This window comes from Paramormyrops kingsleyae, chromosome 10 (genome assembly GCF_048594095.1).
Source record: "Paramormyrops kingsleyae isolate MSU_618 chromosome 10, PKINGS_0.4, whole genome shotgun sequence".
Taxonomy (NCBI): domain Eukaryota; kingdom Metazoa; phylum Chordata; class Actinopteri; order Osteoglossiformes; family Mormyridae; genus Paramormyrops; species Paramormyrops kingsleyae.
This window is the reverse complement of record NC_132806.1, coordinates 2,384,677-2,412,484: the sequence shown is the minus strand read 5'-3', so window position 1 is coordinate 2,412,484 and position 27,808 is coordinate 2,384,677. Positions and strand designations below refer to the sequence as shown.

Here is a 27,808-nt window from a genome sequence, read left to right as displayed (position 1 = left end):
TACCAGTACAGAAAAGACCACAATAAAAAATCTGCTTAATGAAATTACACATCCAGTGTTATTTTCCGCAGCTGTTACTTCTGAGCAACCTGTGGTAGTTTGCATGCTGAACATAAGCGTCTGTGTTCAGAATGCACCCATCCATCTCCCAGGTGTGTGGATAGTGGGCCTGTCTATGAGGAACAGGGCAGGATGATAACGCTCCTCATTCAGCAAGATGGTAGAAGCCATCGCTGAGCAGGATTCGCAACCAGTTCTGACATGTTGATGTTTTGTGCTTGCAGAGGTTTGTGCGCGTGCTCTTCCAGGACGGCGAGCACAGTGCCGTGCGGACGCTGCTGTGGAAGGCAGGTGAAGGCGGCGACGCCCTTGCCCAACTCTGCGCCACCAAGTTCGCTGTGGCCGAGCCTGAGCACTACACCCTCTGCTGGCGAAACGCCGGAGAGACGCAGCCAGTGCAGCCCCATGTCCAGCTGCAAGACCTGCCCCTCACCAGCGGGGGCACCCCCACGTTCCTATTCCTGCGCTCTGACCAGGACTTTAGCAAGATGAGGAAGCTGACCAGAGGGGGTGCTGTGGACCTGGGGGAGTCTGTGTGTGAGGAGTAGAGGAGTGGGTAGGTGGGGCTTTCACTCTGCACGTTTTCCTTTGTGACAGCAGCGGGTCAGCCTTGTTCATATTTTTTGCGCTACCTTTGTATCTGTCAGCTGATTTTTTTGGCTAATTTTGAGGGGGTGGAGGAGGGGGAGACCTGAAGAAAAGTTTTATCATGTGTTGAAGGAGCTTTCACCATATCAGATATTGATCATACACCAAGCACACCATGTAACTGTAGAAAATCAGACCTTGAGAAACCCATTTTGTTCCAGTAGACGTCAGTGGCGAGAGTCTCATGGTACCAAAGCTGCACACATGCTCCATTGTAACTATCGCAGGAGTAACACTGTCGCCTGGGCGTGGTCGTCATCTTCCTGCTACGTGAATCATCTGAAGGAGACAACAGGCGCCGTGATACCAGTGCATTTGTGCTGGGTTAGGACCTGCACATTTTTAATGGGGAATCTGCCATCAAGCTCACAACAAGCACGCCAATCAAGATGTATGCTGCAAAAAACATAATGAGGCTATTATTTTCATAAATGTATTCTTATTGAGAGTGTTAAAATGTGTAACTTTTTGAACTATGCTGAAGACGAAGACTGGAGTTGTGATCTCCTTACAAGAAAACAAACATTTATATGTCTGCATTACAGAAGGATTCAGTTCCTCTGCTTTGGCACAGTTTGACTACCCTAAGATCCAGTTCCTTTCCATTGTAACACCTGCTGTTGTCCACTAGGGAAACAGGGGTCAATGACCACTGTAAGTTTTGGTTGAAAAACAGGGCAAGATGACACACATTTGTTACTGACATGTATTTAGGTCCTACAACAAATACTTTAAAACTGTTTTATTATAAAGTCGATCTTTAAGCAGCAACATCAATTTCCAAGAACTTGGGGGTTGTCTGTTTTTTTTTGGAGGCAACTTTGATTGTTTGAAACCAAAAATGTTTAAAAACCTGTCTGACTCATAATGAATTAAATTGTTCGTTTGAAAACGATTGTCACCCAGCAGAAATAGCTAAATGCCTTGACATGAAATTTTACTAATTTTCCTTCATACTGGAGCACTTTAAACGTGTATCAAATATCCTCTGTTGCATTCAAAATTTTTGTATCCAAATGATAAATCTAATATTATATAAGTTTCAATACAATTTGTTTATGGGTGTATTTGCGCATGCATGCAGTGTGTTTTGCAGCGGTGATGTAAAATGCATGTGTTGTACACTTAGCAAAGTCCTTCCAGAGCAAACTGTCCTCCTTTGATCTGCTGCTGCATTGTATTATGCTACAAAAAAAAAAAACTGCAATAAAATTGAATTATCTCAAAATGGAATTGCAACCCACCTCGAAGTTGCAATTGCTTATTAATTGTGTGGATAATTACAATTTGACAGTTTAACAATCTGAAAAGTCACACATTCTGTTGTGAGGTTTAGCTAAAGCACTTCAGGATCAGCAATTTCCTTAGGGGTAAAACCAGCCATGTTGCCATACAGACCCAAGACGGTTTGCAGCAGCACCAAGAAGCATATTGTGAGGAGGGATGACTGGGTCCCTCCCGCAGTCCAAAGACATGTCATCATGCATAACAGTGCCTGTGAGTGTGCCCTGCGACAGACTGGCATCACATCTAGGGGGCACCTCTGCCTTCTGCCCTGTGCTGTCTGTGATGGGCTTCAAGAACACATTTGGATGTCACTGAAGACCTGAAATGTCCTAAATCATCAGTGAAACGTAACCAGCCTTTTTCGCACATTACTCAGGTTTTTATGCAGTTTGCATTGTGCAAATTACTGTAGAAGAAATTTCTAAGTAAATATGTACAGAATGCCAGCGATACCCATGCAAGTACAAGACCACATCATGGATGGAAAGTGTGTGCATGACAGAAAGGCCAGACTGATTGATACAATTCAGTTCTCAATTTTTATTAGTGAAAATAAGAAATTACCAGAGAGATAACATGTATACATATGGTTCCAGTTTAAAAACAGACAAATCATGAATGCACTTTGACATGGAATGTGGTAAAAGTTCTTAAGCTTTCTTTTTAATATATCCATTTATGTGCAATGTATATTTTGACTACTAGTGACTCTACAAATATATTTTACCATATATGAGAAGGAAATTTGTGAGCATTGCAAAAGTAATTCATCTTTTACCATTGTACTTCCTCTTATCTCAATTACAGTGGAAGTGAGATCATGTTTTCATGAAACTGGAAACAGTGGCCCCAGGGCACTATGGGTAGCAGAAGTTGAAGGTGCCTAACAGGAATAGTTTACTGAGAGCCAATCACCAGTTAACTGGAGATCAAATGCACTGAAGTCTTATATAACAACTGAACTTATGTAAACGTTATATAATTTGTTCTATATTAAGACAATGTAACATTAGCCAGAAAGAATACTTTACCATATTTGCATAGAAATACAGCACCATTCCTTTGAAGGTGTTGCATAGGATATAGAGAAATGAATAACACAACTGCATTTTAGAGCATTTTATGGTCAAAAGTATAAATACTTTCTGGTGATACGTGAAGAAGAAACCTGTGATGTACAATATGTGGTACCTGTTTAAGTCCCAGCTGCATGACAATATGTCTGTGTGTGTGTGTGTTGCCAGTTTTGTCAAAGCATAATCTTAAGGCTTGACTACTGGGAAAATTGTGCCAGTCAAACGGCATCTGAGAGTGTTCATGTGTGTATACATGGCAGTGGCTGTGTGTTTTTGTCAATTCGTGAGGCTAAGCAACCTGCTTTGTTAGTAGTTTCAGGTCTAGCATGCTGATCTTGGAGGCTCGGTCACTGGATTTTTTATCATGGTCTCGAGGTGACATGTATCAGCACTTTTATCGCACACTTCGGCCCATTTTATCCAGAACCACAACACCCTTCTCCTGGTACTCTGCCTTGCTGATCCAAAAAGACTCCTTGTCCTTCATGATGTTGGCCAGCACCGCCCCACCCATGAAGACCATGTGCTTGCGTTGTGGTGGATCCTCAATGCGGATCTTAAATTTCTGTGTGGGAAGAAGAGGCAGAGAGAGTCAGATTCAGCCTCACTTTGCTGAGGGGCTGTAAATTGTCACACTCTCTATTCCCCTTGCAATACATTTTTTGGAGTCAAACTCTTGAACTCGACAAGAGTGTCAGTGAAATGTCAGTAATATTGTGTACCAGGTAATGAGTAAGCCTGTTCCATGAGTCACCAAGGAGGATCACACCCAGTGATACCACAAAAGGTAATGTTCATGCCAGTGGCATATTAATACAACAGCACTGGGAGAGTTAACAGCCGAGTGCTGTTTGTGTGTGAGTGTGCATGACTATCTCAGAGTGCCAAGGTATTGTCACTTTTATCACAATTAAAATTGCTTCTGTGTTTGTGATTAAGGGGATATCTGGTGTAATAAATGATTAATACTTCTATTAAGAAAGAATTAAGGACATGAGCCTGCACTGCAGAATGCATGTGAATAAGAGGGGGTGCATGGGGGGTATAATGTCCACTTGTCTGTTTGAAGAAGAGGAGGCCATTCAGTCCATCAAGCTTGTTTGGGAAGAACTCAACTAATAGCTGAAAGTTGTTAAAATCTTATTTAGCTCTGATTTAAAGGAACCCAGGGTTTTAGCTTGCACTACACTAACAGGAAGACTATTCCATACTCTAAGTACACGCTGTGTAAAGAAGTGCTTTCTCAAATACATTTTAAAATGTTCTCCCGCAAATTTCCACTAATAGTTCTTGTATTTGCACTAATATTGAAGTAACTATTTGGCTGAACAGCATCCAGGCCTGTTAGAATCTTATATACCTGGATCATGTCCCCCCTTAGTCTCCTTTGCTCAAAGCTAAAAAGATTCAGCTCAGCTAACCTCTCCTCATAAGACATTCCTCTAAGACCAGGAATCATTCTTCTAGCCTTATGTTGAACCCTTTCTAAGGCCGCAATGTCCTTTTTAAGGTATGGTGACCAAACCTGCACACAATATTCTAGGTGGGGTCATTTCAAGGAATTATATAATTCACCTCCCTTGTCTTAAATTCCACACACATAGAGATATAACCCAACATTCTATTGGCCTTTTTTATTGCTTCCCCACACTGGTGAGAGTGGGACATGGAAGCATCAACAAACACACCGAGATCTTTCTCATAATCAGCTATCTTTATGGAATCCATAAAATATCTGTACTTTATATTTCTGATCCCTTACATTTATTTATGTTAAATTTCATCTGCCAGGTATCAGCCCAGTCGCTAATTAAATCAAGATCCCATTGTAGCCTCTGTGCTGTTAATTCAGTATCTACTACACCACCCACCTTGGTGTCGTCTGCAAATTTCTGAAATATTAAAGTTAAAGGTTGGTAAATAACATCCCTCATCACATTTAAAAGTATAGGTAAGATGCCATCAGGGCCCTGCAATTTATTTCTTGAAAAGCTCAAATACAATCTTTTGTTAAAAAAAAAATAATGGAAATAATTCAGGGTTTTATCAATAAAGTTTGATCAGTTTGTAGGTGATTTTGTTCACGATTGTGCTTCACTGACACAGGCCCACATAGCCCCCTGGTTCTGCTGTATGGACATAAGAACCGAAGGACCATCCAAATATGACAAGATCATTACTCCATATTGTTTGCTTGCCTGATTGCATTTAGGTTTTCAATCTCTCTGTGATTTCATAAATCACTCTTAGAGGCAGCCATGCTTATTTTGCGGTCAATTCCCCTTATAGCACACACACAGTGTACACTGCCACTTCCTCCCTGAATCACTCTTCATTTGCCCCTGTTAACCTGCCTATTCTTTAATTGCATCCTGCTCCTGTGGTCTGCTGCACTTTCTATCTGTGATTCACCAAACGATTTTGTGTCATCTGCAAATTTAACTGCCTAATTTAGTCTGTTCCAGCATGTTTCTTGGGTTACTTTTCAAAACGTTTACACTTTGAGGTTTGATCTTCATTTAAATTAACAAAAATTGACATACAAATACCATATTATGTTGTTATGTTCTGTTATGTTGCATCTTAAATATGTCTATTCCATGTAAAATATTTCTATTTAATAATTCCAGTTTAGGTTATGCTAAAACCTGTTCTGGCACCCATTAAATTAAAATCCCACACCTCTATTCTCAGGGCATATACTCAACAGGTATGGCTTAAATACGCTTCTATTGCAAAAGGTGACTCATTAACATAAATCTTGCACCAAGAATTTATTAATGTATTACCATTATTTCATTGAGTTTTTCTATGCTTGTACGAAGCAATGACAGAATTCCAGAAATAACTACTGTATACATTATGTTTGCTAGCTTGCAGAAAAGTTTCTGCTGAACAGTCAGTCTGTTCATATCTACATCATTACCACCAAGGTGAACCACAAGGTGTACCATCGCAAGCTTGCCCACTGGCTTGGTGAGGCCTCTGTTTCAGGCACTGGGCCACCACCATGCTACACAAGGTGTCCTGGTGCTCACACACACAGAACTGCTTGTAGTCATAATCGCAGAGTCCCTCAAAACCGCAGGGATGAGCTGAGTTGCCTGAGCCCGTCTGTCATCTCAGGGCAAGCTTAGCAGCCCCTCTGAGCTGTGTGTGCATTATGTCCCCTAAGCCAGCTGCTTCACGCTGGTATCTAATAGCTCACTCTTCCTGCCTGTGCTAAACACACCCTTAGTGTTAAAGCCATGATAATTCATTCTTCAAATCATCTTGTGGTGAATGGAATGTGACGTCTCTGGAAAGAAAGGAGCCTGAGCTGGTGAAAGAGGTAGAGATATACCGACTAGACATAGTCGGTCTCACCTCAACACACAGCTCAGGCTCTGGAACCAAATTCCAGGAGAGGGGCTGGACTCTATTCCACTCTAGAGTTGCCCATGGTGAGAAGCGCCGGGCAGGGGTGGGTCTAATTATAGCCTCCTGGTTCGGTGCCAGCATGTTGGAGATCATCCTTTCAACTTTGAATCGGGGGATGGGCTACGATTGTTGTTTGGGTGTATGGGTCAAACACCAGTCCAGAGTATCTGGCCTTCTTGGAGACCTTACAGAGGGTGCTGAGGGACTTTAACGCTCAGTTATCAATTTTGTAATTATATCATCGGAACTGCTTCCAAATGTTTTAGTCACTTGGGTGAAGAAAGGAGCTGAGCTGTCAACTGAGCATCGTCTGTTGCTGAATTGGATCTTATGGCAGGAGAAGATGCCGGACAGACCTGCTAGATCCAAACTCAGAAGATGCAGAACTTCTCTTGCATCCCAAGGGAGTCAAGGGACATTGAGCCTGAATGGGGTCGTTCCTGGACCCTATTGCTGAGGTGGCTGTGCAGACCTGTGTTTCAGGTATCTATTTTGGATGCCTTCTGGGCACCACCCTGGGGAGCTGTTTCGGGCATGTCCAACCAGGAGGAGACCCAGGGGCAGACCAAGGACATGCTGGAAAGATTATATCTCTCGGCTGGCCTGGGATTCCTCTGGAGGAGGTGGCTGGTGAGAGGGACGTCTGCTGCCCCCAGCAGCCTGACCCCAAATTAGCGGTGGAAAATGGATGGATGGCTGGTGGTGAATTCTGCAAACTTTTTGCTTAATTATATTTGGTTGTCTTTCTACAATGTCAAGCTACCATTTTATGAGTATTTACAATCACATTAAAGCAATCAAACCGAAGTTAAAAGCCAAATATTATTGCTAAAATACTTTGCATGGCTACTTTCTCTAGCCACTAAAAAGCATTAATTTATTGTTATGTCTCATAAGTAAATAGTCTTCGGGAGTTTGAAAATTACTGCAAGAAATGGTAAAACTATTTTAGGTGTCAGACGTTAGAGTATGGAATTGTGGTTGAATCGACACCCTTATCCAGGAGCAATTTGGGGCGATGGTGGTGCAGGAGGTAGTGCTACCGTTCGGCAACCGGAGGGTTGCAGGTTCAAGCCCCGGGTCCTCCTGACTCCATCGAAGTGTCCTTGAGGCACTGAACCCCAAACTGCTCCTGGTGAGCTGGTTGGCGTCTTGCATGGCAGCCTCCACCACCGGTGTATGAATGTGAGTGTGGATGGGTGAATGTGAGGCATAACTGTAAAGCGCTTTGGTACTCGTAAGAGTAGTAAGAAGCGCTATATAAATGCAGTCCATTTACCATCCATTAAAGAAATATCAGGCTCATTTATGATGCATCAGTGTGATTAATGCAGGTATCGGTGCAGCTGACTATATGTGTGACTCAGGCAGCACGTGTGCGTTTGGGGGGGCGTGTTCTCACAGACAGCTTCTCCGTGTCGCCCTTCAGCACCCTCTCCAGGTACAGCTGTTTGATCTCTCTCTCCAGGCGAGACGGCAGACCAGGATACATGGTGGATCCGCCGGACAGCACGATATGCTTGTAGAACTCAGACCTGCAAGTGCACAATCACAATCATGCTGTTCAGCCAAATAGTTACTTCAGTATTAGTTTAAATACAGAACTCATGGCCATAGGTGTAAATTAGGGGGAGAACATTTTAAACAGAATTTGAGGAAGCACTTCTTTACACAGCGTGTAGTTGGAGTATGGAATAGTCTTCCTGCTAGTGTAGCGCAAGCTAAAACCTTGGATTCCTTTAAATCAGAGCTAGATATGATTTTAACAACTCTGAGCTATTAGTTAAGTTCTCCCCAAACTAAATTTCTTATCTGGATATTATCACATGTAAAGAAGAGAAGTGAGATGCATTATTCAAGGGTCGCCCAGGAATGATGGGGAAGGGCACCAGAATGGTCCGACAGCCCAGAGCGAAGCCTGAGTCTCAGCCAGGTCAGCAAATGCACTCTTCTATTAACAGGGCAGATCAACAAGGGGCGGGGCAATTTTACTAGATTTGGGCTGAGGTATACTGAGTGTTACAACATCGGCTGCGGCAAGATGGCATCTACAAACATTTATCAAGTGCAGCTGAGTCCAAGACGGATTAGTTATCAGGTCCGTTCTGCTAATATGAAGCTATCTGGTAAATTGTATGAAGCCATATTAGCAGATCCATCTACGGGGCCATTTTTCAATTTATACATAGGAACACTGGTACTTATAATTATTTAGATCATTCATGCATATTACTATAATGTAATATTTAAGCAAAAACAGAGTAATAATGCTTCATTGTTAGCATGACGGTTATATGAGCTTCTATTTTGCATTTTCTCATCTTTCAAGCATTTACCATTGACCTTTCAGATGGGCGTGTTATTGGATGCAGTTGCTAAGACATGCACAGCTCACCCAATCAACACTCTTCTGCACGTGAAGTGAGTCACTGGATGTGCGAACCTGATAGGTACTCCCTGGAACTACAATAGTTTTCAGTTTGTGGAACATAAATTGAATGTGGATAAAAAAGCAGAAACCCTGAGTGACATGCTGTCAAATGGGGTTGGTGTTTTGCCTTTTGGGATGCACTGTGTGGCTCAGAAGGTTAGGCCGCTGTGCCTGTCGTCAGAGGCAGAGCGACAGGACAGGCAATGCAGGCAATGGCCTGGGGCTGGGAGGGGGCCCTCGAGGGCGGCCGATTACATAGCACACTGCAACAACAAATCTGCTTTATTTGTGTGGGGAGTGTCACCTGGTGTCTATGTCCGCCGCTTGGATGGTGTTGAAGAGCAGCTCAGAGACGCCCACTCCCTCTACGTTGATCAGGTGAGGCTGGAAAAGGGCCTCTGGTGCTCCAAATCTCTCACCTCCCACCTTCACAGAACGGCCATCTGGTAACTGGAGAGGTGGGAAACCAAAAGCGGGATGGGGGGGGGGAATGTGATCTGTGTGATTATCATGAAAGCATGTGCTCAGGGATCTGGCTTTAATTAGCCAAGTAATATTAACTGAATAACATGGCCAGCTCAGTCACATCTGTTCGCTCATACACATTTAGACATGTATAATGTATGATACTGTAGTGATGACGTATGGTGATGCCGCGCCTGTGGTCAGACGCTCATTAGTTCAAATCCCGCGATCAGCAGAGTGATTTCTCCTCTGGGTCCTTCAGCAAGACCCTTCATCACGATTATTCCAGAGACTGACTCACCCTGCTCTCTTAAAAGTACATCTCTTTGGAAAAAAGACATCCGTTAAACAATACTAATTATGTAGATTTCTGTTTTTCACAATGATATTAAGATGTTAAGTGTCTTCCCGCTTTGGCTTCTACCAAAGGTATGTGTCAGGGTGCTGGACGGATGCGTCACATTTTTAGGGAACCTTTATGGGTTGTGTGGGGTTTGAGTTAGAAAGACCTGCAGAGGGAGACGGGTATGCAGTACCATGTAGGACTCCACCAGCACGGTGGTCTCTGTAGCCAGCCGCTGCTCGTGCTCGATATTGTAGCCCACGTAGCAGAGCTTCTCCTTCATCATCCGCACTGTCTCAAAGTCGGCCGTGTGGTTGAAGGCATAGCCACGCAGCAGCAGGAGCTGACAGGGGATGGAGCGGGGATCAGGGATTAGGCTGCTTTCCCATCTCATTCCCTGTGTTCACTGTCCCTCCCACCACCCCCAATGACCGCCTGAGGTTCTGCAAACGGCTCATGTACAGTCATTGATACCAGGGCAAAATTCGAAATGCAAAAGCTGTAGCTGAGAGGCCAAACTCACAGCTCTACAGCCTGAGCTTCTGTAATGCTACGAATTTACAGCCTTTTCCCCATTTCATTACCTGGAGCATAAATATACAGTCTATCTGAGCTGGTATGCATTGAATGTTACACAACAGGCTATTATGTAAAGACTGAAGGAGATCACAACAGTCTTGTTACAAGTGGATGTTTTACTGCAACCAGAATGAGGTTTATATAAGTACGGTGTGCTGGCCCAATTTGAGAATGCAGTTAATGCAGAGCCCATCAATAGACATTTGAGATCAGTGACTAATCAAGTTATGTTATATTGTCAATATATTTTAATCTCGGAAGACATTGATTCAGAAACACCCTCTGTATAATTTAGACCTTTATCATGAAGTGACTCCAGGCCCAGGTCCCTTTCAGTATGGACTAAGAGAGAATGATGGTGCACCTTGATAAGGTAGCGTGTGATGTCACGGCCCGCTATGTCCAGTCTGCGGGTGAGGTGTGGCAGTGAAAAGCCCTCGTACACAGGACATATGTGGGTCACCCCATCACCTGAATCCACAACCACACCCGTCAGCAAGCCTGTAAATGACAGATGGGAGAAATTCCCTGTCTGAGTAAAGGCCTCTTTCACGTAATTAAGTTTATACAGTCAACACGAGAACCATGAAGGTAAGTTAAACATTAATGTATAAGATGAATCACAGGGGCAATTAGTGATATTTTGGGCTTAAACAGTGGTGTAAGTCTTACGTTTTATTTGAACACAATTTGTTTTTTTGTTTGTTTGTTTTAAACAAAAACCATTGTTTAGTAATACCATTTTCATGGAAAATTTAGGTTTCACAGACATTTTGAATATTGAGTGAGTCCTCCCCCGGCAATAGTAACAGCACTGATTCTCTTACTGTAACTTTTAGTAAGATTTGAGAACACTTGTAGAGGGATGCTGGACCACTTCTCCATAAAGCATTATTCCAGTTTCTTTATATACTAGGGTTCACGCTGGTACACTGTCCTCTTCAAGTCACATCATAGGTTATCAATGGGGTTCTAATCTGGAGAGAAATCTGAGATGGCCATTGCCAAACCTTGATTTTGTGTTCTTGCAACCATTTCTGTGTTGATTTACATGTGTGCTTGAGTTGATTATCTTTTTGAAAAGTCCAACCATGAGCAAGTTTTGACCTTCAGGCAGAGGCAACAAGGTTTTCTGTTAAAATTTTCAGGTGTTATGTGGAATTTATGATGCGGTTGATCTTCACAAGACATCTGGGCTACCTGCAGAAAACAGCCACCATATGTGACAGTGTGAACCAGGGGCTCTCCTTTGCATGCAGAACCCTTCATTCCCAAACAGGTCAATAGTGTGCTTGAAGTTCAATTACTGTCTCATCTGACCACAGCACACGATTCCAACTATAATTTCTATAATGCTTGGCAAACTTCAAGTGCTGCATTTTGTCACGTTATCAATGGCTTAAAATGGTAGATTACCTGGACTCAAATAACATTTTGAGGGATAGCCAGCATGGATTTAGGAGAGGTAGATCCTGTTTAACAAATCTGTTGGAGTTTTTTGAGGAAGCTACTCGGGAAGTTGATGATAAGAAGGCCTATGATGTCATCTACTTAGATTTCCAAAAGGCTTTTGATGTTGTCCCCCACAAGAGGCTCTCACTTAAACTCAAAGCGACAGGTATTTTAGGAACTGTAGCGACCTGGATTGATAACTGGTTAACAGATAGGAAGCAGCGAGTAGTTATAAGAGGCACAATGTCACAGTGGGCCTGCGTTCATAGTGGGGTACCGCAGGGTTCAATTTTAGGACCACTATTGTTCCTAATTTACATAAATGATATAGACACCAATATATACAGTAAACTGGTGAAATCTGCAGATGACACCAAGGTGGGTGGTGTAGCAGATACTGAACTAACGGCTGAGCAGCTACAGCGGGATCTTGATTTAATTAGTGACTGGGCCGACACCTGGCAGATGAAATTTAACATAGACAAATGTAAGGTACTCCATGTAGAGAGCAGAAATATAAAGTACAGGTATTTTATGGGACTGAAATAAAGGTAGCTGATTATGAGAAAGACCTTGGTGTGTATCTTGATGCTTCCATGTCTCATTCTCGCCAGTGCGGGGAAGCAATAAAAAAGGCCAATAGGATGTTGGGGTATATCTCCAGGTGTGTGGAGTTTAAGGCCCAATCCCAATTCTACCCCTTACCCCTACACTTACCCCTACCCCTCCGTTTGGCGCGTTCACGTGTAGGGATAGGGGTGTCTCAATTCTCTTTTGATTGGAGGGGTAGGGGTAAGGGGAAGGGCTAGATAGCCCTCGAAACGAAGATTTTTCGGGACCTCACTTCAAACGAAGGGCTAAGAGAAATTTACAACATGGCTGCCCACTCGAGCAAGCAGACCCATAAATGTTAAGTAATTTTTGCCATTAATAAGGATTTTTATGACATTTTTTCATTACATGTATATTACCATCAATCTTGTGTTTGTGTTTACGGTGATGTTCTGTAAAGAAACGTTTGAAAAAAAATCGCTAAAGTTTGCTTGCGGATAGCACTGATTGCACAATATTAGGAAATATATTTTTATGTCATATAACGTTACCCGGTAACTGACTGCATGTTGTAACGCGTTGTTTTGTTTTGCTTACGGCCATACACTCACCTAAAGGATTATTAGGAACACCATACTAATACGGTGTTTGACCCCCTTTCGCCTTCAGAACTGCCTTAATTCTATGTGGCATTGATTCAACAAGGTGCTGAAAGCATTCTTTAGAAATGTTGGCCCATATTGATAGGATAGCATCTTGCAGTTGATGGAGATTTGTGGGATGCACATCCAGGGCACGAAGCTCCCGTTCCACCACATCCCAAAGATGCTCTATTGGGTTGAGATCTGGTGACTGTGGGGGCCATTTTAGTACAGTGAACTCATTGTCATGTTCAAGAAACCAATTTGAAATGATTCAAGCTTTGTGACATGGTGCATTATCCTGCTGGAAGTAGCCAGAGGATGGGTACATGGTGGTCATAAAGGGATGGACATGGCCAGAAACAATGCTCAGGTAGGCCGTGGCATTTAAACGATGCCCAATTGGCACTAAGGGGCCTAAAGTGTGCCAAGAAAACATCCCCCACACCATTACACCACCACCACCAGCCTGCACAGTGGTAACAAGGCATGATGGATCCATGTTCTCATTCTGTTTACGCCAAATTCTGACTCTACCATTTGAATGTCTCAACAGAAATCAAGACTCATCAGACCTGGCAACATTTTTCCAGTCTTCAACTGTCCAATTTTGGTGAGCTCGTGCAAATTGTAGCCTCTTTTTCCTATTTGTAGTGGAGATGAGTGGTACCCGGTGGGGTCTTCTGCTGTTGTAGCACATCCGCCTCAAGGTTGTGCGTGTTGTGACTTCACAAATGCTTTGCTGCATACCTCGGTTGTAACGAGTGGTTATTTCAGTCAAAGTTGCTCTTCTATCAGCTTGAATCAGTCGGCCCATTCTCCTCTGACCTCTAGCATCAACAAGGCATTTTCGCCCACAGGACTGCTGCATACTGGATGTTTTTCCCTTTGCACACCATTCTTTGTAAACCCCAGAAATGGTTGTGCGTGAAAATCCCAGTAACTGAGCAGATTGTGAAATACTCAGACAGGCCCGTCTGGCACCAACAACCATGCCACGCTCAAAATAGCTTAAATCACCTTTCTTTCCCATTCTGACATTCAGTTTGGAGTTCAGGAGATTGTCTTGACCAGGACCACACCCCTAAATGCATTGAAGCAACTGCCATGTGATTGGTTGATTAGATAATTGCATTAATGAGAAATTGAACAGGTGTTCCTAATAATCCTTTAGGTGAGTGTATGTGTACATGTAAATGAACGGTGCTTACACTATTCGTACTTATTGCAACATGACAACATTTTTTAAATTATATTCTGTATAGGGACAGCTGAGGAAACCCGAAGGCTCATACGTTTTCAAGGTGAAAACGAACATCTGTTTTTAAAGTCCAAATACGGCGCAAAAAAACTTTGGGAGTGAGTAATCTTTACATGCTACGATGCTGACGGCGACATCTTGGAATTTGTGATAAACATCGGAGCATGTCCTCTGACGTAACGTTAGGAGGTAGTGACAATGGATGATGACGTATAACAGTGTAGTAGTGGTGTCCCATTTCTTAGGGGAAATTTTTTAACCCTACCCCTTTCCACTTCATTTCAAGGGGCAAGGGGAAGGGGTGAGGGGTAGGCAAAGGGGTAGAAAATAGAATTGGGATTGGGCCTTAGTCAAAGGAGGTAATGCTAAGATTATACAATTCCTTGGTGAGACCTCACTTAGAATATTGTGTGCAGGTTTGGTCACCATATCTTAAAAAGGACATTGCGGCCTTAGAAAAGGTGCAGCGTAGGGCCACAAGAATGATTCCTGGTCTTAGAGGAATGTCATACGAGGAAAGGTTAGTTGAGCTAAATCAGTTCAGCCTCAAGCAAAGGAGACTGAGGGGGGACATGATCCAGGTCTATAAGATTCTAACAGGTTTGGATGCTGTTCAACCGAATAGTTACTTCAGCATTAGTTCAAATACAGGAACTCGTGGCCATAGGTGGAAATTAGCGGGAGAACATTTCAAACTGGATTTAAGGAAGCACTTCTTTATACAGCATGTAGTCAGAGTATGGAATAGTCTTCCTGATAACGTAGTGCAAGCTGAATCCTTGGGTTCCTTTAAATCAGAGCTAGATAAGATTTTAACAACTCTGAGCTATTAGTTATGTTCTCCCCAAGCAAGCTCGATGGGCCGAATGGCCTCCTCTAGTTTGTATAGTTCTTATGTTCTTATGATCCAGGTGGCATCTAACAGACTATTTTTAAATATCAAAGCCGCAAGGTTCAAAATTCAAGCAGAGTATGTGGTTAGGAAGCTGTGATTTTTATGTTCTGTTTTTATAACCTCTCTCACCATAAGTCTCACTGTGTGTGGGGACAGTATGCTGATGCGTCCTTTTCAATGTACATTTTCAATTGTTCCATGCTTATTAATTTTAAATAAATAATGATATTTTTCAAAAACCATTTCTATAGCTACTATATAATTTGTAAAGGTTAACAACATTTAATCTCATTTGAGATTAATGTTCCTTGGATTTACCCATGTAGATGACTAACAAAGATACTTTGCTTGAGTGTGATGCTACATATATATATATTTTTCCCCGACGTGTCACAGTTTTCTGCGCATCGCGTACCTTGTTTGTGATCCGATTGTTTTCTTTTTGTTTTAAACCCTACAATGGCTCCCAAGCGTCCTGCATCTTCTAAGCCTTCTGGTAGTAGTGAGTCTAAGTGCCAGTGCCATTCAGGAGAAGGTAAAACTCCTAGATATGCTTCTGGAAGGAAAGTGTTATGCGGACGTCACTCGCCATTATGGCTTGAATGAATCGACGGTACGCTACATCAAGAAGGACGAAAAGAATATATAAGAGCCATATATGTTTTTATTTTTATATACTCCATTACGTATACAGAAAGACAGATGTGTATATATAATGTGTATAATGTGTATATCTACCCAAGTTTCTTTCCTTCCTGCTGCAATTACATGATGGGATCCAGCTAGGGTTCACGGTCAATGTTGGCATAATGCACGATTGTGTCTTGGCACTGGTCTTACTCAATCTCCACCTCTCTGCCATTATCCACCTTTTCCATCAAGCCCTAGGACATAGGGATGGAGTCCACCTGGAGTACTGCTTCAGCGGAGAGTCCATGCAGCATATGCCTTAAACACAATCTCCCGCTTAGACCAGTCCTTTGGTCTCCAGGTCAATATTCAGAAAACTGAAGTTATGGCACAACTCATAACCAAACCTCCTCAACCCCTAACTTCAGAATCAATGGCGCTCCACTCAAGGTAGTGAGGCAGTTTATCTGCCTTGGCTCCACACTTTCCTCAGTCTGTTCCCTTGACACTGAAATGAACAGCCATATCAACAAAACCTCATCAGCCTTTGGGCGTCTTCGTACAGGGGTTATAATAGCTATAAAACAAAAAATTAGGAATGATAAAATCTGCTAAAAAGGAAGGTTTTAAGTCCTTTTTTAAACCTGTCAGTAGATTGGGCTGCCCTGAGTGTCGGGAAGGGCAATTCCACAGGCGAGGAGCAGCAGCACAGAGTTTAGTTCTGGGGGGATGGAGGTGATTTAATTGTGAAGAGCGGAGGGGTCATGTTGTGGTTTGATTTGTTATCAGTTATTTTAAGTATAGAGAAGCTTTTCCATAAATGCACTGGTGGGTGAGGAGAGAGATCTTGTACTCAATCCTGGCAGAAACAGGAAGCCAGTGAAGTGACTGAAGGACAGGTGTTATGTGTTCATATTTCCGAACTGTCATCAGGATCCTAGCAGTTCTGGATGTACTGTAGCCTTAGAAGACTCTTACTAGGGATCCCAATGGATAGTGCATTGCTGTGATCTGGGAGGAGTGGAAGGCATGGACCAGCTTTTCTGCATCAGGGAGGGTGAGGGTAGGGCGAAGCTTAGCAATATTTCTGAGGTGGACAAATGAGGTCTTGCAAAGGTGCTTGGTGTGATCATCAAATATGAGAATTGAATCCAGTTTTACACCAAGATTGGTGACTGATGAGGAGAGGGGAATATTGTGACCAGAGAAGGCAATGCTAGTTATGGATGATGCCTGAATTTGATGGAGTGTTCCTACTAGGACTGCCTTGATCTTGGAGCTGTTCAACTGAAGGAAGTTTTATTCCATCCACATCTTTATCTCCTCCAGACAGTTGGTAAGTGCAGATGGAAAAGATGATGGTGGCAGTGATGATGATGACAAAGATGGAGCCACAGCTTTAGTTTTCACATATTATTGTGTGTCGTCTGCATAGCAGTGGAAGAAATTCCATGGCGACTGATGACCAGACCAAGGGGGAGGATATAGATAATGAAGAGGATAGGGCCAAGGACTGACCCCTAGGGAACCCCACAGGTGACTTTATGGGACTGAGACTTTGCATTACCCCAAGAAATGTGCTCAGTTCTGTCTGTGAGGTAGGACTGAAACCAGCTGAGGGCAGTGTTGTTGAGTTCAATGGTGTGGTGCAGGCGGTCGAAAAGTATACCGTGGTCAACAGTATCAAATGCAGCAGACAGGTCATGCAGGATGAGGAGAGAAGGGCTGCCAGCATCTGGTGCCATCAGGAGGACATTCATGACCCTCACCAGAGCTGTTTCTGTGCTGTGGGCAGAGCGGAAACCAGACTGAAATGTTTCAAAGAGGCTATTGTACTTGAGATGTTCCTGAAGGTAAGCAGCAACTACTTTTTCCAAAACTTTGGAAAGGAATGGGAGATATGAGATGGGTCTATAATTAGCCAAGACTTCTGGGTCAAGAGATGGTTTTTTGAGAGCTGGTCTAACTACAGCCTTCTTTAAAGCAGGTGGAATGGTGCCGGTTTGGAGAGAGGTTTATTACAGAGGTGAAGAGGGGGCTTATGGCTGGAATATTGCCTTTCACCAGGACTGTAGGAAAAAGGTCCAAGGTACAGGTAGAAGGTTTCATCTTCCTAATGACATCTTCAACTTGTTGCTGTAAAACTTCAGGAAAGCAGTTTAGTGGTTGAAAAATCTCATATACTGTATTGCATGAGTAGAAGGGTCAGGTCGAGTAATGGTAAAGGAGACAGAGGAACGAATTGATGCTATTTTAGTTTTGAAGAAGGTCATGAACTAATTGCAGTGCTCCTCAGTAGCTTCCATGAGCGGAGGTGATTGTGGTTTGAGTAGATGGTTTATAGTGGACAACAGCTGTTTGGAATTTCCTGTACTGTCTCTGATTATGTTGGAGTAGAATTTTGACCATTCCTTTTTTAGGGACTTTGAGTAAGCCTTTTGGTGTTTTCTCAATAGGCTAGCTTATGGACAGTAAGGTCCAAGGCTTTGTAACGCTGCTCAAGCACACACCCTGCTGTCTTCATTTTCCTCAGTTCCTTTGTATACCAGGGAGCTGAACGGGAGAAAGTGACTGTTCTAGTTTTAATAGGGGCATGTATATCCAGCAGACTGCTCAGAGTGTTATTATAATAATACATTCAATTATTGGCTGATAAGAAGTTTGTATGAAAATGATATTGAAGGTTGGGTTGATGTTTTTTATGTTTCTGTTCAGAACAGAACTATAGATTTATGTTATGGGAATGTGGAAGGTGCCTACGCTTCCCGGTCCCGCCCACCTTTGGGACTGTCAGATCACAACGTCATCCACCTTTTACCAAAGTACCGACAATCCTTAAAGAGGGCTAAACCAACTGTTTTGCACTGTCAAGCCTGGACAGAAAGCTCGGTGGACATGGTGAGGGGCTGTTTTGAGGCAACGGAATGGGATCTGTTTCTAAGCGATAAGGACTATCAGAGCAATTATGAACTATTAAATGACACCATAGCTAGCTACATTAATTTTTGTGTGGATTCAGTAATTGGAACAAAAGAAATTAAAATCTACCCAAATAATAAACCATGGGTAAGGAACTTAAATATCATTTAAACCTGAAGAAAATAGCTTTTATGCAGGGTGACTTAGAAAAAATAAAGGAGCTGACAAAGGACATTAGACGATTAATAAAAAAAGCCCAATTGAATTATAAAGATAAGGTTGAGGAGAAACTGAAGACTGGGAATGCTAGAGATGCATGGCGAGGGCTGAACAAAATGATGGGTAGGGAGCAGAGACAGACCATTCAGTGTGACGACCCCGCCCACCTTGCAATGAGTGTGACGCTGTTTGTTCTAGACTGACCTCTGACTCAATGATTATTAAGAAGGAAAGAGTGATCAATATACTGCAAAAGGTTAATCCTCACAAAGCCCCGGGTCCAGACGGGCTCAAAGGGAGGGTCTTAAAGGAATGTGCAGTCCAACTGGCACCAGCTGTCACGAAAATGTTTCAGCTGTTTCTGGACTCTAACTTTTATCCCCGGGCCTGGAAGACGGCAAACATTATACCTGTACCAAAAACTCAATATGCAAAAACAAATAATGACTTTAGACCCATTGCTCTCACACCCCTCCTCAGCAAATGCATGGACATGCACATTAAACAGTTCAATTTTAATACTTGCCGGAGCAGTCCTTAGTCTCTGTATTGTCCGAAGCAGACTAAAATCCACCCCTAGTTTTCCAGCCTGCTCCTAAGAGGTGTTCTCATGGCAACCCTGGGGCTTCTAGTCCAGACGGAGACAGCGTTCAGATGACGTGTTTGGGGAGCGACGACGCACGATGCTGACCAACGAGATGGGATAGCATGTCCCGACTGGGAGTAAACAAACTTTCTTCAGAAGCTTCTGCGAATATACCGAGGCCGACAATGAAGTTGTTTATTAACTGAAATGCATGACGTAGTGGAAAAGTTGTTAAATTTCTTCAGCTGGTTGGCAGAGTAATTAAACATGTTGCCGGCGTCGGTATAGGGAAAGTAACCGTGTGCTGTTGCCGAATATTGGGACAACCCGCCACAGAAGATGTTCAGCCACCAGAGTCTCGAGGCTGCCTGAGTAAAGTCTCCCTGTGGTGTTGAGTATATCCAAGCAACAAGTGAGGAGACAACAGGAAAATTTGATAAAACTTGATAAACTTGATATTCTCCAGTTGTCCAAATAGGTCATTAAATAAACTCCAGCTAGTCCAGAATGCAGCAGCCAGAGTCCTCACCAAAACTAAAAAATATGATCATATTACCCCAATTTTATCTTCACTGACTGCCAGTTAGATTTCATGTTGACTACAAAATACTACTCTTAACCTATAAAGCTGTAAATGGTCTTGCACCGCAGTATGTGAGTGACCTCATTTGCAACTACATTCCGAATCGTATGCTTAGATCGCAAGATGCAGGTCTTCTATCCATACCCAGAATAAATAACGTTACTTTCGGAGGAAGAGCATTTGCTCATAAAGCCACAGAGTTATGGAATAAACTTCCTATTAGTGTTCGGAACTCAGACACAATCTCTGCTTTTAAGTCAAGGCTTAAGACGTATATCTTTAGTCAGTCTTTTGGATAGTAAAATTCCCTTTTCTAAGGTGAATGGGAAATCTGGAGGTTCATAGTCATTTGAGATTAAAGGTGAATGGGGGGGATCGGTGCTGTCATCCTGCCACTCTCGCCGATCACCTAAACTGTTGACGGTAGTTTGGCTTGATACCAAAACCCCTGGAAACCCTCATGTCTTGGTGGGCAGTGTTGGCTTGATGGTTAGGGTAGCGCGCTTGCAATTGAAAGATTGCAGGTTCGCATCCCCCACCAGCAAGTCACTCCTGAGGTACCCTGAGTAAGGTACCATCCCCAAGCACTGCTCCCCAGGTGCTGAATTAGCTGCCCCCTGCTATGTCACGAAAGTCACATATGGGTCAAATGCAGAGGACACATTTCGTTGTTGCGCACTGTGTGCTGTGGTGTGTTGACACTGATCACTTAATTCTAAAATTCTGTGTTTCCTTCCAGGTCTCTCTTTTAGCCAGGCTGCCATAGTTACTTTAGTACTACCGGAGGTTAGGTTAGGTGTAGGGCAATAACTCTTCTCCATCTTCTCTTTTCCGAGCTGATCCCGAGCCGACACTACACCACTTGAACCCTCACCTGGACTCCTTGGAGATGTAATTACATGAAACCAACTGGGACTTTAAAACTATATGGACTGAAATTAATGTCAATGTAAATGCAGTTTCATGCTCCCCGGTCGCCCAGAGGAGGATGGGGTCCCCTTCCGAGTCTAGGTTCCTCTCAAGGTTTCTTCCTGCTAGAGGGATTTTTTCCTTGCCACTGTCGCCTCAGGCTTGCTTGGTGGGGTTCTGGCCAGTTAAATGTAAAGTGCTTTGTGACAATGACTTGTTAAAAGTGCTATATAAATAAAATTGAATTGAATTGAATTAAAATCCACTGGGGAAAAAGCAGACAATAAAGCAGTACAATGGTATATAACAAAAAAGTTAAAACTTGGTAAGCATAGAAAAAAAAGAAATAAAATAGTAATATTAGATTCAGAGGGAGAAGCGGCGAACATGCGACGCCAGCGTCCTTTCCACCCAGAATTGTCTGTTTACACCAAGGTGGCCATTTACAATAGGGCAGCATACATGGGCCCCTCACAGATAGCATATTACAAACCTGAAAGCCTTCCACATCCGATGGCTTCAAAAAATCTGCAGTCTGTCTCAGGATGAACGAACATCCCACACTGAGATACATTCAATGACCAATTCCATCTGCTTGGAAGCTAAAAAACACTTCTGCAGGATAGGGCAGACTATCCACATGCATGACCACCATCTACCCCATCAGGTCCTCTATGGGCAACTCAGCAAAATGGGTGGCTGACAGACAAAAAAGGCATTACAAGGACTATACCAAAGACCTCCACCTGATTGATTGGTCCCACCTTAGACCCACATCCTCTACAATCTTATTGGTTATCTCTCTGAACCAATAATTTTTTTCTGTACTGCTCTCAGCACATTTTTGTGTAAATAAAACTTTCATGAGCACTCAAGAGATTAAGGAATATGTTTAGAAAACGTCTAACACATTGCTCTTACCCTGGGCGTACAGAGTGAGCACTGCCTGGATGGCAACATAGACTCCTTGGAACTGGTACTTCTCAAACATGGTCTCCACCATCTTCTGCCTGTTCTTAGTGGGATTCATGGGTGGCTCTGTCAACAGAATCTTGCACTCAGGTGGGTGGATGTTAAGCCTCTGTGGGCCAAAGGTGTAGTCCCATAGGTGGTGCATATCTTCCCAGCAGCGCACAATGCCATTCTCCATGGGATAGGACACCTCCAGGAAGGAGCGCAGCTGGCTGGCCTCCTCACCCATCATCAGGTCCTGAGGAGCAGGGAGACAGGACTGGATGTCAGCACTCAGGGAGAATTGAGAGACAGCAAACTCCAACTGGCCAACCAAGGCACACAGCTACCATGTTAATGCAAATACAAATCATTGTAAACTTTACAACAAAGTGTTACTGTAATCTGTTTAGATACTCTAATCGTGTATATGAACAGTGTCAGTGGCGGGTGGTGATGCTTAAAATGGGGGAAACACAGTTTCTGCCGTATAACTTAAAAATGGTATTTTTTCTTATCATAGTCAGTCAGCTGCTTACATGTAAATTCTGCTCTCCTTTTTTTGTAAGAAATTATCTATTATCCTGTCATACCAGCATGGCTCCTTGTGAAGCGATTTCACCATTTTGAAAACCCGGACAGCCTTCGTCTATTCTCCATTTAGACAAAGTGTAAAAGAATCTTCGATAGACATCTAGTGAAGCACAACATCAATGGGTGTTTATGGGCTCTATTCAGAAACTAATGTATATGTTGTTGAAACCTGCTCCCTTGAAAGATCAGGACTGTGGTTCAATTAGTAAGATAGATTATACTTTTTATTGCAAATAAAATGAATTTACATTGATACATTGGCTAATTAAAGTCTCTCAGCAATTTTGTGGGGGAAGCTGAGCTCTCTCATGTAGTCTCCCATGCAATCGCTTGTGAGCAGTGCGGATCTACTGTCTGTCACCCAACATAGCTAAGAGGGGACACCAGTAAGCAGATCGCAGAACTTAACTGTGACCAGCAACTGCTTTCTGTTGGATCCCATCAGAACATTGTCAGCCACAAAACTGGGAAAGCCAGTAAGCTGTGTTACTGGCACACGGCTCTTCAAAGAGCAGCCTTTTCACAGCCTTCGTAACAGACTGCATTCTCCTGGCGCAGCGGGGAAGTGCATGGGGGAGAGTGGTGGGCAAGGAATTTCACAAAAACATTTCAGGTGAAAATCCCAGAAAAGGATTGTACAATGAAGACAGCAGGGCGTGTGCTATTGTACAACTGGGAGAGGTATATTTTACTTATTTAACAGACAATTTTAGCCAAAGCACCATGCCAATGAGAAAGTAGGGTCTGCCAGTCCAAGAAGGAACTTGGCTTAGGGGCCTTGTGCAAGGGCTCAGTGCTGACATCACTCTGGAATTTCAACTGGCAACCTTCCAATCTTAAGCACAGCGCCCCCAATAGGCTAGAGTGGATATGATTTCTCCTCTGAAAGTCACATCTCTATGGGTTTTTTTTTGTGAATGCTTACTAAATGGCATATAGGCTTGGACGTCTGAATAGTGCCCATAAAACAAATTTCAGGCTGAATGGAAAGAAAACAGTGTCAAACAGTAGAGAATCCATATAAGATTTCAGAAATGGCAATACCACCTGGACAGATTCATAAAAATGACGCAATATACTCTGAATTTGGAGAAAACAAAATATTGTCAATATGACTTCTGTATAAACCAGTGCATTGCAAATCCAATGCACAATGTACACACAAAGAAAAGCATATAGAACAAATGGCATTTATGTGGCCATATTCACTGTATTTTCAATTCACTGTATTTTGACTGACCTTTATCTCAATGTTGCCCACTTTGGCAGTTGACCGGATGATCGGCCTGCCCACCATTGCCGGGAAGATGTGCTCAGGGAAATTGGATCCGGCAAAACCACACTTGACAAACTGGGGGTGAAAACAGAGTAAAAAAATAGGAGGTGAGATGTTAAAAAGCAGATTTCTAGTGAAAGGAAAGAAAACAAATTAGAAAGAAAAGGGGCAAAAAAATAGGATGAAAGAGGGCATGGATGAAGTCAAAACCTGAGAAATATATAGTGTCCTCCACAATTATTGGCACCTCTTCTAAAGATTTGTAAAAAGAGTTAAAAAAAAACACCTTTTGTGAAATAGCTTCATGTCACACTGAAAAAATGAATTTAATCAAAGAAAAAACAAAGCCTTTGTCAAGAAATAATTATTTTCAATAAGAACATAAGAACATATATCTACTCTATATCTACTATATCTAGCTCTGATTTAAAGGAACCCAAGGATTCAGCTTGCACTACATTATCAGGAAGACTATTCCATACTCTGACTACACGCTGTCTAAAGAAGTGCTTCCTTAAATCCAGTTTGAAATGTTCTCCCGCTAATTTCCACCTATGGCCACGAGTTCTTGTATTTGAACTAATGCTGAAGGAACTATTTGATTGAACAGCATCCAAACCTGTTAGAATCTTATAGACCTGGATCATGTCCCCACTCAGTCTCCTTTGCTTGAGGCTGAACATATTTAGCTCAACTAACCTTTCCTCGTATGACATTCTTCTAAGACCAGGAATCATTCTTGTGGCCCTACGCTGCACCTTTTCTAAGGCCGCAATGTCCTTTTTAAGATATGGTGACCAAACCTGCACACAATATTCTAGGTGAGTTCTCACCAAGGAATTGTATAATCTTAGCATTACCTTCCTTGACTTAAACTCCACACACCTGGAGATATACCCCAACATCCTATTGGCCTTTTTTATTGCTTCCCCGCACTGGCGAGAATGAGACATGGAAGCATCAACATACACACCAAGGTCTTTCTCATAGTCAGCTACCTTTATTTCAGTAGGTCCCATAAAATACCTGCACTTTATATTTCTGCTCCCTACAAGGAGTACCTTACATTTGTCTATGTTAAAATTCATCTGCCAAGTATCGGGCCAGTCACTAATTAAATCAAGATCCCGCTGTAGCTGCTGAGTCGCTGAGTAGCTATTTTTTTTAGTACCCATTCCCTGACTTACTTCTCCCTCATTTGGTTTGTGTGTTCTCTTATGTTTCCCATGTTCATGGATGGCTAAGGGAATTTTGGCCTCTGTGTCTCCTCATGTTTGTACCCCAGTTCACAAAGAAGTCATGGATTACGGCTTGTATGTTCCTACACACTCCAGTCAATTTAAAGATTCACATGGGAAACATGCTTCAGTTACATTGTGTTCACTAAAATTTCCAGGGGTGCCAATAATTGTGGCACATGTTTTTTTGCTGAAAATAATTCTTTCTAGATAACAGAGTTGTTTTCTTGCATTAAATTTATTTCAATGAAATGTTGGATTTTTCTAATTTTTTTTCAGTGTGACATGAAGCTTCTTCACCAAAAGATGGATTGTTTCTAACCCTTTTTACAAGGGATGCCAATAATTGTGGAGGGCACTGTATATGAGTGAAGATGGAACGTAAGATCAGACCAGAAACTAAATGACTTAGTAAAATATACTGTCATGGATCCGGGCGGCTCGGGTGCGGGAACGTGGCATGGTGCAGGCACAGAAAGGGTGGACGACCCACTAGCAGCTCCAAGAACAGAAAGGGGTTTATTAAATAAAACAGAAAACACTACAAACACAAAACCAAAAGGACCACGAGGGTCAAAAACTAAAGGGGATAATTAAAGACGTCATATCACAAATAACAAAAAACTGGGTAGGTAAACAGAATACAGATCAACCAAACTAACAAAGCTTAGACAGGCAACAACAATGAACCACTGGGGAACTGAACAGAAGTAGGAACTAAAATACTAAGGGGTAAGGAGACTAGCACAGGACAGGTGAGACTAATTAACAAAGACCAGGGAAACAGGGCACAGGTGAAACTAATAAACTCAAAGGAACTAAAAACAGGGAAACTAAGAACTAACCAAGGAATAAGAAACCAACACTGGGGAATTACAGACAGGTAAAGACAAGCAGGGCCACAAGGAACAAAACAAAACCAACTACAAAATCAAACATAAGAACTAGAGAAACTCAAATGAAACACTAGGGATCAAAAAATACAAAAGCAGAGGGATTCAAACACAGGACAGAAGGGAAAACAGACAACTGGCTGCTCAACGTGTTGAGCCATGAGGCCAACAGAGAACAGGGGGGGGAAAACACAAAAACTAAAATGAAGGACGGGATGACCAGCAACGCCTACTGGTCAGACGGGGAAGGGACACAGAGTGACAACAGGGGCTGACCCTGACATATACTATAAATTACAGGTTTAAATTCGATTCAGAGCAATAAGTTAAGGCTAGAGAGAAATGATCCTAATAAGTTCTGGCTAGAGAGAAATGATCCTGACTCTATAATGCTACACTGGAACATAATACAGTTTGACAGCATCTGTAAAAAAATTGTATCCTTCTGTAAAAAAAATTAATAACCATCTTCATCACGTTATCCTGATCAGAAATGAATAACAGACATATAATTATTATTTGACCAGTTTTTCTGGCACAGAAATATGCCATGCAATGAATGTTTCAAAGCAAAAAATCATTGTTGCAAATCATATTTTTATAAATGTCACTTACTATACAAATAGTGAAACATAATTGTAAACACTAGTATGGCTTCACGAATAATGACCACCAACAATACAAACGTACATTAAACGGGCTGTCACTGCCCGTATTTTGGCTATGCTGCGCCTGTGCAGTGGCAGATGTATCACTGCGCTGCTGACATTCCAGCGGAGCTGTCCGGGCCTGTCTCAGCTACATTCCATACCTTGGAGGTTTACTCGTCAAAACCTCTTACACAAGCCCACATGTGGAGGCACAGCGGGCCAGCGGTTCCTCACGGCTCACTCCCAAACTTCATACCCACTATATGCACACTAAGAAAACTATCTATAGTATGCTGAGAGGAGGCTGCCCAACACTCAAAGTACAAACATGGGTAAAACAACAGTAACACAGTGTATTATACCTCGCTGCTCGAACCAAGAGAACGCAATCCCCAAACTGTATATTACGATAATTAAAGTTCTAACTGATATCACCAAAGCCTAACATCTAACATCTTTTCCGGCCGTGCGCCCGCCCCTCACATACAGTATAATCATTGCCTTGTATGGCGATATACAACGTATGTCCTCAGTTTTGCGATGTAAACTCTGTGTCCAGTTGCTGGGCAAACCTGTACATTTAAATAAAGCATTTAACGCATTTTAAAATAGAAATACACTAAGTAGATTTGTGGTTCAGAGGAAAACCCCGATAAATCATTATTTTCGTATAATTATAAAAGTGTTCACTAATTCCCCTACAGAGCTGCAAAGCTGGAGCGCAGCGAACTAACAATTCATTTAAATGCGGGAGTGAAATGTTTGTCCAATACAATGTTAATCGAACCCGCGTCATCGCTTAACATCTGTGAGATGAAGCTTTGGCGATGTTTTCATTTCAGTCCAGCAACCAGTGGGAATTCCATGGCATCTTCATGGCATGGCATCTCATGAGATAGTTAAACACATATACGATACTATTATCCGAGAAATACCTGGGAAACACATATACCTGGGATTGCAGGTAACAGTTCTAATGTACTGGAGCGTAAATAAAACACCCAGATAATACTGGTTCAACTGAAGAATTGAACGAATTGTCCATGTAAAAGAAGTAAATACACGCTTACCCCAGTGCCATTGTCACACACAACTACTTTTCTACCTTCGCTATCCATATTCTAAGTTCAGAAACGGCAAGAAAAAGTTTTAAAAACTTTTTTGTAAGTGATGACTTTCAGATTCTCCCCGACTTCTTTAAATGCTTTAAGACAGCTCTTGGGCGGGGAACGTCCTGGTTTCACTTAAAA

At 42.5% G+C, this 27,808-nt stretch overlaps 2 protein-coding genes across 3 annotated transcripts in view; one reads left to right on the top strand and one right to left on the bottom strand.

Annotated features, from left to right (window-relative positions):
• The window catches only part of rin1b (Ras and Rab interactor 1b), a 30,203-nt gene extending 28,252 nt beyond the window's left edge, over positions 1–1,951 (top strand). For both annotated transcript variants that reach the window (XM_072717152.1, XM_072717153.1), the window contains one exon: positions 285–1,951. In XM_072717152.1, the coding sequence (XP_072573253.1) occupies positions 285–608 (324 nt within the window). In that variant the 3' untranslated portion in view covers positions 609–1,951. The remainder of the gene's footprint in view (positions 1–284) is intronic.
• Positions 1,952–2,515: 564 nt separating this feature from the next.
• LOC111834218 (actin-related protein 2) lies at positions 2,516–27,808 on the bottom strand. The gene is made up of 8 exons (XM_023793256.2): positions 27,629–27,808; positions 23,742–23,852; positions 21,878–22,166; positions 10,674–10,810; positions 9,924–10,073; positions 9,227–9,372; positions 7,894–8,026; positions 2,516–3,636 (listed from the first exon to the last, which is right to left on the bottom strand). Exons 1-8 carry the CDS (start codon positions 27,674–27,676, stop codon positions 3,466–3,468), a joined length of 1,185 nt encoding a protein of 394 aa, XP_023649024.1. The 5' UTR covers positions 27,677–27,808; the 3' UTR covers positions 2,516–3,465.

Excerpts from the sequence above, each read along its gene's own strand:
- LOC111834218 (XM_023793256.2), bottom strand. The coding sequence starts at position 27,676 with ATGGATAGCGAAGGTAGAAAAGTAGTTGTGTGTGACAATGGCACTGGG. Across the intron at positions 9,373-9,923 it reads TGCTGGTGGAGTCCTACATG|TTACCAGATGGCCGTTCTGT; the intron begins GTACTGCATACC and ends CCACCTCTCCAG. Across the intron at positions 3,637-7,893 it reads GCGACACGGAGAAGCTGTCT|AAATTTAAGATCCGCATTGA; the intron begins GTGAGAACACGC and ends CTTCCCACACAG.